The 10,519-nt window shown below is 35.4% G+C and overlaps 5 protein-coding genes across 5 annotated transcripts, besides 1 other annotated feature; all 5 read right to left on the bottom strand.

The window, feature by feature from the left end:
* Positions 1 to 4,233: 4,233 nt before the first annotated feature.
* Positions 4,234 to 10,519: part of a mobile genetic element that runs on past the window's edge.
* Positions 6,257 to 6,496, bottom strand: TVAGG3_0574740 (uncharacterized protein; the record flags this gene model as incomplete). The annotated part of the gene is made up of 1 exon (XM_001299425.1): positions 6,257 to 6,496. One exon carries the CDS (start codon positions 6,494 to 6,496, stop codon positions 6,257 to 6,259), a length of 240 nt encoding a protein of 79 aa, XP_001299426.1.
* TVAGG3_0574730 (uncharacterized protein) lies at positions 7,304 to 7,954 on the bottom strand (the record flags this gene model as incomplete). The annotated part of the gene is made up of 1 exon (XM_051238939.1): positions 7,304 to 7,954. One exon carries the CDS (start codon positions 7,952 to 7,954, stop codon positions 7,304 to 7,306), a length of 651 nt encoding a protein of 216 aa, XP_051096763.1.
* On the bottom strand, positions 8,189 to 8,773 carry TVAGG3_0574720 (His-Me finger endonucleases family; the record flags this gene model as incomplete). Its single annotated transcript, XM_051238938.1, has 1 exon — positions 8,189 to 8,773. One exon carries the CDS (start codon positions 8,771 to 8,773, stop codon positions 8,189 to 8,191), a length of 585 nt encoding a protein of 194 aa, XP_051096762.1.
* On the bottom strand, positions 8,822 to 9,052 carry TVAGG3_0574710 (uncharacterized protein; the record flags this gene model as incomplete). Its single annotated transcript, XM_051238937.1, has 1 exon — positions 8,822 to 9,052. The coding sequence occupies one exon, from the start codon at positions 9,050 to 9,052 to the stop codon at positions 8,822 to 8,824; it is 231 nt and encodes a 76-aa protein (XP_051096761.1).
* On the bottom strand, positions 9,705 to 9,853 carry TVAGG3_0574700 (uncharacterized protein; the record flags this gene model as incomplete). The annotated part of the gene is made up of 1 exon (XM_051238936.1): positions 9,705 to 9,853. A coding segment is annotated over one exon (149 nt), but the record flags the coding sequence as incomplete, so codon positions are not given.

Here is a 10,519-nt window from a genome sequence, read left to right as displayed (position 1 = left end):
TATAGCTGGTCTTCAAATATTTTTATGACGTTGCGGGAAAACTATACTTTAAGCTTCCAACGTTTCAGCCTCCTTTCATCAACGTTATATTCTTGTCAAGACATTTAATAACACTCACGAGCCACACTAATGTCGGGTTCTATTTCTTTGAATGTTTATATTCGTCGTCCTCTGTCAAAAGTTTCAATAGTTCTTTTCAAAACTTCAGTGAGTGCATATGACAATGATCACTTTTACAGGGTGCTGAATTCGACCAAGTTTAACATTATACTTAAAGCCTGACAAATCGTTCGTCCCTGAGTTTTGAAGTTTTGTCTTTCAGTTGTGGTAGTCGTTTCGAATGATCAGCCAAAAGAACTTAAAGCTCTCTGCTAAACTTCAGGATATTAGTTTGTTTCTTTTACAGGAACAATTTGTCATACTACCATTTTCGTCTTCGTATGGTTCCCCCACTTCAACATACTCTGTCTTTGACATGACAACAACACTTTGACTGTTGCTGTTTGACCGTTAGGTGAATTTAACTTCACATCTGCCCACCGCCATTTAAACCTTTTGAACACTCACGCTTCTATTTTTAGGAAATGACTTTTACTTTAGAATTAAAAATATGGACGTATTCGATTTCTCCCGCACTTTGAATTAAGCAGAACAAAGTTGTACACACACAAACAATACATCAGATACATTGACAGAATAAGTTTTTTTTACACAAACAATCCGCTAAATGTTATAGAATTGAGCAGTGGCTTTGTAACCTATAATATTTCATAAAGCCAAAGAAAGTTGGTTATAACTGAACATGCGGAAAGTTCTTGAAGCGAGACAAAAATATAACTTCAAAACTTACAGAGTATTTCTAAAGGTAAGTTTATCTTACAATATTATGTCAAAACTGGCGTACTGTCAATATTTGACGCGAGAGAACTCAGTCAAGAACAACTTACTGACCCTGCTGCCAAATCTGCTCGATGGAAAGCTGTCGTTATGCCAATCTGGAAGGAGCCCCAAGCAGGTTTCATCGAACGAATCTTCAAAAGAGATCTTCCGTGAAAAGTGCTATTGGCTTTTGTAAACTTCTTTGCTTCATTCATCTGGACCGTCTCTGTCACAGTATATTGTATTTGTACAGTACAACAGTTTGAATAATACCACCCATAAACTTCTGAGCAGCCAAATGAATGCCAAGCAAAAGTTTTGTAACGTTTCTCCAGTTTGTATATGAGTTTTTTGACCCTTCCTGTATGAAGTCATACTCACATATGGCATAATAGAACTTTGCATTTCAGGGTTATAGGTTGCTTGTGAAGTGTTGTTAAAGTTCATAGACTTAATGTGAAGTTGTCATTGACCTCATATCCTCAACTGTTAGAATTATTTCTTCTCTGGATAATATTTGCACAATCTATGTTTATATATATTTAATACCGGGGTTGTAGAAACAAGAATAGTCATTTATAGTTCGTCGCGACACCAGTACACAACATAGTGATCTGGATGTTTCATTGCAGTTGTTAAAGCAATATCTGTTCTTGCACCTGGCGTCGAGCACTTGTGGTTCCAAACTGCACCGAAAGTCTTTTTGACAGATATTGATGTGTATATGGAACATAGTGGAAACTGAATATATTTGGCAGCTAAAGCATTTTGAAATATCTCAACATCATAGACTGCAGTCTGCTTTCTATTCTCTTGCATTCACTCCAGAATTTTCGCATGGAAACTTAACTGCGGGTCCAGCAGTTCAGCAGCATTGAAATAATAGTTTACTTCATTGTTGAAGTTTGAAAACAAAGTCATGAAGTCAAACTTTGTCTTTGCAAAAGGTCACATAACTTTGCTCCACCAGCTTATCTTAAGAGTGAATGGGTTTGTTGTTGTGCAATGACTAATTTATTTTTGCTTGGAAGTAAGTTCATTTAGAAATTTTCCTGCCAGTTGCAAGTATCTTAAAAACTGAGTCATGGAGGAAAATGACAAAGGCAACTCTAATGTTTCAGTTTTTTTACTTGTTACTGCTGCCTGCAGTTTGTCCAGAAAGGTTAACAAATACTCCGTGGAACGTTAGGTCAAGTCTTCTTATTTCTCAATATTTGCATACTGGGTCTGTTTGTTCTCTAGCCTGTGGTGTACTGAGTTTCTCAAGCGAAACCATTCATAGTGGCCCATCGTTACTGTTTGAACTAAGATCAGAGTTAGAATATATCTTATATCCCATGAAAACTTCATGGAGCATGATTGTATCCGACATAGAAAATCCATTGCAGACCTTTCTTGTCAGACAAACTTGGCAGGTAAGGTTCATTTCAATGTCTTTTGTTCCACGTATAAGAATGAGTTGTCAAGTAGAGATAATGTTGAAACCTGTCGCCGAAGCCAATATCTACTGTTGCTTGAAAGAACCTTCTCAGAACGCACCTACATTCCATAAAGAACAGCAGTTGTATATTCGTAAGTCCAAGAGACTATTTCTGACCTTCGTAATGGCATTCGGCACCCCCTGCCCGTCGCATTCTTATACATTCGGAAAACATTTCGCTTTCATGGCCATTCAGAAACTGTTGCGTATATTCTGAGCAGCGTACATTCATATGGTAAAAATATAGAATAGTTGGATATGTGTCATAATAGAACCCACCGGACAAGCTTTTACTTTCTCCTGGCTGTAGTTTTAACTCTTCTTTTTCCTATCATTGCCACTAACTTTCACTAGATGAAGTTTACTTCTCACTACTTTCACTGTTTGTTCTACTTCTTCTCTTTGGTGTCGCTTTGGTAACTTGCCCTCCTGCTTCAAGTTGTTGCCATCTTGCCTGCATGTTCACCTAGTATGTGTAATTTCCCATGTGCCTTTTTGCTTTGGCCTGGTCGGCCCCGCGTCATCCAGGTACCTATATCCTAAAAGATTTTGTCATAGTTTGTATTTGACGTCTTCGCGTATTGTTTGCATGACTCTTTCCTGAGGTTCCGGTTCAAGCTCTTCAAAACAGAGCTTGTCCATATGGAATAAGCTCGTTTCCAAATATATGTTTTTGTAGCCATTCGGTTTTCTTTCCAGTTACAAATAATATTTTGTGAATGGGAAACTTTTACCCATATTTCAGTCTTGCTCATTTATTTCTGCTATTCTATTGACTGTACTGTCATATCTTAGAGTTATATTATATGTTCTTCCTATCTTATATCTTTTTGTATTGAAGTCCTTCGGTTTCTGAACGATGTAAAGTAAGCCTTCACTGCAACGTTCCGTATCGAATGAACCATATGTTATGAAGTTATATCCAACAACTGGGTCTAACCATAACAAAACTATTGGTATAAGACTTTTGTCGATGAGATATGCTGCAGTTCCATAGAATCTTACCGATATCATAAGCTCAGGATTTCTTGTCAAAATTTTCTGAGTAGAAGCAATTCTAACCCAGTCCTTCGGTCTCTTTCCAGATGGAGAGAAAATGTCTGACAAAGAATATTTGTTGTATTTCTTTGAGTATCTTACGTTTAAATCACCTATTCTAACCAATTTGGTGTCATTGTCTATCTTTCTAACTGTTTCAAACTCAATGTTTGTCATATCTGTTCTTACATACAAAATAAAAAAAAATATTTTATAAAAAACTAACTTTATTTTTTCTATCTTAAGGAAATTCATGATTTTCATACGGAATCCCTTTCTCTCGGTTTTCCGAGGGAAGCAATCTTATGCCATTTTACTCATGAAATTTGTTGCTGAATTCAATAAAAATAATGTTTAGGTGAAGAGGTGAGATTTCACCTCTTTTTTCACCTCATTTTTCACCTCATGAATTTTCATGATTTCATCGTAAATGTTTTGTCAAAACTTCTTCGTAATGAGCGTAAATGACCCAAAAATAATGTTTAGGTGAAGAGGTGAGATTTCACCTCTTTTTTCACCTCATTTTTCACCTCATGAATTTTCATGATTTCATCGTAAATGTTTTGTCAAAACTTCTTCGTAATGAGCGTAAATGACCCAAAAATATATTTTAGGTGAAGAGGTGAGATTTCACCTCTTTTTTCACCTGTTTTTTCACCTCAGTTATTTTATAAGCGTTTCACATGGTAAACGTTATTTTTTAAATTTTGTGAAAACTCAACGGTTTGACACAAGCCCTAAAAATTATTTTACTCAGAATTTTGTTGCTGAATTCAATAAAAATATATTTTAGGTGAAGAGGTGAGATTTCACCTCTTTTTTCACCTGTTATTTTATAAGCGTTTTACATGAATTGTATGATGTATATTTGAAATCCTAAACAATTTCGTAGCTTCTATTTCTTCTGTCAGTACATCGAATGTTTTAACGATACCGAAAGTTTCTTTATACTTCTTCTTGACGTCAGATAGAAGGAAATCTTCTGCTGTTGGATAGTTTTTGTTCAGAAATTCTAACATGTCCATTTTATCTTCTGCTGGCTTTTCTGCTTCTTTCTTTAAGTCTGCATAGTCGTTTCGCATTCTTTCTATCTCTTTGACGGAGTAGTTATATTTCCTAATTGCTGCTTTACATTTAGAACATTGCGGGTTCATTTTTGCGTTATATTCTGAAACCTTACCTGCTAAAACAACTAAGGCGTCAATTGCTCTCTTCATCTCGAACATAGCGGGTCTTATTTGTTCGTTCCATACCTTACCCCTACTATCTTTATCTCTTATTTCCCAAACACATTTTGCAACTAATGAAACAAAGTTGTCGTAGGTCTTAAATTCTTCGGATTTGTAAAGGTCAGAGATGTTCTTATATAACATGTCGCAATCTTTGTCCATAACTTTATGGTTGCAATGAAAACCAAGGAATTCATAATTTACCTTTCGTATGAACTTCTTTATTTCTACCGAGTCAGTTGCTTTGACTTCAATTTCGTCAAATTCAGGAATAGTGAGTTTTTGTTGTTGGATTTCAGGCAATTTGGGTAAATGGTCAATAATGTCCTGCATTTCATAAAGATACTGTTCATTTGTTTCATTTTTCGCACTACAGTCTAAATTACTTGTTAACAATTCCTGCTTTATCTTCTGGATTTTTGTTTCAAAAGTATATGAAGAAGGAATGAAGCTTTTCATCTCTACCAACATAGATGTTGGATTCATAACTAACGAGTTTGGTGCTGTAGTTGTTTGAACTGTTGTTGTGCCGATTGTTGAAATCATATTTTTTATACAAAATAAAAAAATAAATAAAATAAAAAATAAAACTAACTTTATTTTTTATTTCGGGAAAATAACTGAGGTGAAAAAAGAGGTGAAAAAAGAGGTGAAATCTCACCTCTTCACCTAAACATTATTTTTTGGTCATTTACGCTCATTACGATGAAATCATGACAAAACATTTACGAAGAAGTTTTGACAAAACATTAATATATAAAATTCATGAAAATTCATGAGGGTGAAAAAACAGGTGAAAAAAGAGGTTAGATCTAACCACTTCACCTAAACATTATTTTTTGGTCATTTACGCTCATTACGATGAAATCATGACAAAACATTTACGAAGAAGTTTTGACAAAACATTAATATATAAAATTCATGAAAATTCATGAGGTGAAAAAAGAGGTGAAAAAAGAGGTGAAATCTCACCTCTTCACCTAAACATTATTTTTGTCTGATTTACGCTCATTACGATGAAATCATGACAAAACATTTACGAAGAAGTTTTGACAAAACATTTACGAAGAAATTCATGAAAATTCATGAGGTGAAAAAAGAGGTGAAAAAACAGGTGAAATCTCACCTCTTCACCTAAACATTATTTTTGCTGAATTCAGCAACAAAATGAACGAGGTCAGGATGTATGTAAATACCTTTGAATTCATTCATAACACCCTTTGTAAGCTCATAAAATGCTTGTTTTGAGGTCGAGCCACTTTTGGCTCCACCGTATTCTTTCAACCAAAACTCAAGAATTTCCCGCATGAATTTTGTATAAAAAGCAACCGTCTGAATTCCGGCGGTTGCTATATTCTTCACAAAATGCCTTATAATACTCTTCCCAGGACTTATTTTCCAACAACTTTCTAAAGTCTTTCCTAAACTGACTGACTGACTGACGGCACAAAGTGGCTTAACGAAAACATTAATATATAAAATTCGTGAAAATTCATGAAAATTCAAGAGGGTGAAAAAACAGGTGAAAAAAGAGGTGAAATCTCACCTCTTCACCTAAACATTATTTTTACTGAATTTAGCAACAACTTTCTCTCAATTGGAGCTGTGGCATACTCTTTGCGTAAACGGTTCAGACCTTCTTCGAACTCTTGGTCTCTCTTCGATTTGGATTGAGGTGGAAATTGCTGGAACAACCAAGGGTTGGAGCTGTAGCATACTCTTTGCGTAAGCGGTTCAGACCTTCTTCGATTTGTATTGGAATTGGTAGTAATTTGGATTGAGATTGGAATTGCTGGAACTGAGGTTGCTGAGGAGACTGTTGTGGTTCTTCTGGATTGAGATTGGACTCGGTTGGTGGGACGTGGGACATTCGTTGGTGGCTTAACCATCGGACCACAACGATAAAAATCTCTGCTACTAGCAGTACTGCTACTGACAGTAGCAGTACTTTTTCTGACAGTAGCAGTACTTTTACTGACAGTAGCAGTACTTTTTCTGACAGTAGCAGTACTTTATCGTCGAAAACCCTCTCAAATTTTCCTTTTTACTGCTCCTAGCAGTACTTTTACTGCTCCTAGCAGTACTGCTACTGACAGTAGCAGTACTTTTTCTGACAGTAGCAGTACTTTTTCTGACAGTAGCAGTACTTTTTCTGACAGTAGCAGTACTTTTACTGACAGTAGCAATGGACAACATCGAGCCATTAGATGAGGCAATTTACCTAATTGAAATTAACGAGCTTGTTAAAGACTTCCTCAGGCAGAATGTAAAAGGCAAGCTTGTTAACTGTTGGATAACGGGAAGGGCTGCCTTGAATCTCGAGACTTCGACTGGAATTCCAATTCAAATACCAGACGGGACAGCCTACGACGACATAAAGGACGCCAAAAGAGAAGCTCTTGTTAAGTTCCTAAACAAACGTCCTTGGATACAACTTCCAAACAGAGAGAGTCCAATTCCACGAATTATACAAATTCTCAGAGCACTGTTCCACTTCTCGGGTCAACCATTCTACATAACTACAGAAGGCGACATTCAGCCAGTTCAGTAAACCTTAACGTTTAACTTCACTTTTTTATGTTTTTTGTGAAAGTGTCAAAAATAAATTGTTTTCATGAGTTTTCTACGATGTTAGAAAAAATGTTATTTTCTAATATCTTCACCTAAATTATATTTTTCAATACTTTTTCAGCACTTTTCCGTAGTTATATATGAAAGACAATTCGAGATAAAAGTCATAGTACAATGGAATAATATGTTGCACACCATTTGTTGTGAACCAAACTTGAAAGTCAGAGAAACTGTTACTAGATGGTTCGTAGAATTTAGAAGCAAAGTCATAAAAGTCCTTACCAATACATAGAAAACTATTGTTGCTTGAACTGAAACTTGCATGACACATAACATTTTGAGGGTCAAACACGTTTCTATAAACCATCAAATCTGCTGGTGGAAGTATAAATTGAAATGGACCATCTGGTGGTAATGGTTCGTTCTGGTTTAGTAACCGAAGAAATTGTGCCCAAGAACGTTTGTCTACTTCCCAAAATAAAAACTGTGTATCTCTTGGAGGGTTAATTTCAATCTTTTGAAATGAAACGGTGGAGTTCATCTTGTCATATTCTAGTTTCAGATAGTATGTTCCATTTAGTAAAGAGTCGTATTTTTCTTGAAATTCCCAATAATATTTGTTCATTTGAGTTTGAAAGTCATTTAGAGTTTTCTCAAGACTTTCGTCTGAACGAACTGTAAAGATTCTCATTTCGTCAAATTTGTCTATTAGACCATCAGGACCTTTATACTGCCCATGAAAATATACTGCGAACATAAATGCGTTAGTTCTATTTGAAAACAAAACTCTTCTAAATCCTATTGCCTTTGCATCTGAAGGACTTTGAAGCCAACGAATTGGATAGTCAAACCTGTATGCTCGGGATGAAATTTCTTCATCTGAAATAGTCCTACCAGCATTTGTAAAGATATAGTCTAACGGTTTTGTATCTGCTACTTTTGTTCTTTGTTTTTCAACCCGAAGCATTTAATATATGTAAAATATATTGTTTTAAAATGGTATGCCATATAGCTTCTTGAATTTGTTAAGATGTATTTGAACGTATTTTCCATCTGTATCTCTAGTGTTTACATAAGCATAGCCCGCCTTAGTAAAATATACTTGTAATTTCCTATAGTTTACGCCGGTATAAAAGTAGAAAGAGTCTTGTTCTTCGCTATAGTAGTAAAACTCAAACGTATGCTTGCCATAGTCTGTAATTTCAATTGTTTCATCTTCTAGTTCGTCGACAAATTCGTATACAATATCTCCAAATTTGCCTTTGTTCTTATTGTTTTCAGAATAAGTGACCCAACGTAAGTTTTCAAGTCTATTGTCGTTTCTTATATGGTTTATATGGTCTACAAAAGGTAAATTGTTAGGATTCAGTATAAAATGAGTTGCAATGACAACATGTTTAAGATAGTGTTTTCCACCCATCTTCATATCAACATATCCGTTATTTCGCTCCCATTCGCTTAAAACTCCTTTTGTCTTTTTGTTTCTGACTTCAAATGACTCACAACAGTGAATTTCATATTTCTCATCTAACAAACAAGTTTCCCAACGGTCTTCTCCAACAAACTCAGCGTACATTTCAAATAAAATAAAAAAATGTCACTTTTTTAAAAATAAATTTTTACTTCATGCAATGTTTAACACATCGAAAGGCATGTCCATAAGACGTTCTTCTTCTAACCTCTCTAGTCTGTTTGGATAATTGGCGCGCGCTGTTTCTAAGTCCATTTCGTAGCGAAGACCAGACAATTTGTCATAGACTTTTATGGGTCTTCCCTTCCTATATTTAAAATTCTTCGAAACTCTCCAACCATATCTTTGCAACTCTGCTTTTATTCTAGCAGATTTTCTATCCATTCTATATGGGGGCATTTTTATAAAAATAAAAAAATGTTTTTTTTTTCTTTACTTTACATAACCTCCTGCTACCATAAGTCTTTGACGCCAACCCATACCAGCTAATGAAGGTTGACTTGGTTTAGTTTGGAAACTAAACTTTGGTTTTGGTTTATCTTCAGTTTTTGGTTTTTCTTCTTCTATCGGTTTTTTCGTCACTTTTCGGTTCCTCGGGTTTTACCCCACTGCAGGAACAGTTGTGTCGTCAACATCTTCATAAATATCATATGCCATTTGTTTTTGTTTTCCTTTCAACTTTTTGTGTTTGTTGTAAAGTTTAGAATATTTCGACTCTAAGTCAATGAGATGTTCTATAATAGAACTGTTGGTCAGTGAAGTAAACTTTTCCATCTGTTGTCTCGAAAGCTCCTTCAGACTTCAATATTTTATTTGTGAGAGTCTGTTTCTTTTTGAGATACTAGCCGTTCCATTTCTATGAAAAGTGACTTTATAGTTAGGGTTTGTATTTCCAGACCTGGCACTTTCTATTATTGAATTTTTCTCTTCATCTGTAAGTTCTTTGACAGGTTTTGACAATGGTTCTGAACTTTTTGTTTGTGGTGTCAAATCTACCGTTTCAACTTCTTCGGTCATTTCATCTCAGTAAAAAATTTTAGTTTGGTTTGTTTCAACTGGTTGTTGTTTTTTAAGTCGGTCTAAAACTTCCTGAGGTATAGGAAGAACTTGACAAACACGTGGTGTAACTGCTGGAAGTCGACAAATCCATCTTGAACCCATTTGTCTCAATGCTGTATTGTTCATTTCATCTCAGTAAAAAAATTTTACATTCCCCACGTTTGAGGCGGTTGAGGTTGGTTATTGTTTACCCATTGTTGTGCATGGTTATATCCTCTGTTAAAGAATCTTTCACCTTGGTCCATATAGTGTCCTGCTTGGTTATAGTAGTCTTTGCTTTGTTATAATAGTTTCCTGCTTGTCTTCCTACATTGTCCATCCATCCTTGAACTTTTCCTCTTGTTTCAGGATTTGGAATAAGATTTGCTGCATCTCGTGCTACCTCCAACCTTTCTGTACAGTTTGTATAATAGGTTGTGCTTTCTCTTTTCAGTATACCTAATGTACTCAAAATCTTCCTTCCAATTCCAAAAGCACCTCTAGCTATTGTTCCCACTGCGGGCAAAAATCTGATGCAACTCCTGCTAATGCGCCAAATAAACCCATTTCTTATGGGTTAAAAAATGACGAATCCAAACAAGGACCCCTATGTTTCTAAAGCGACAAAGAAAGCACTCATGATAAAATTTTAGTTCAACACAAATGCTTGGTTTATGGATATCTTGGAAAACATTCCGAGGTATAGAGAAGATGGACCTCCATACTGGTTATATTTGTTGGTCAAAACACAAGATACTGTGAAGCCATACCATTATGGTCCAAAAATATTTAGATGTGAAACTGCTTTGACAA

Source organism: Trichomonas vaginalis, chromosome II (assembly GCF_026262505.1).
Source record: "Trichomonas vaginalis G3 chromosome II, whole genome shotgun sequence".
Lineage (NCBI taxonomy): Eukaryota > Parabasalia > Trichomonadida > Trichomonadidae > Trichomonas > Trichomonas vaginalis.
This window is presented reverse-complemented; position numbering and strand designations above follow the sequence as displayed.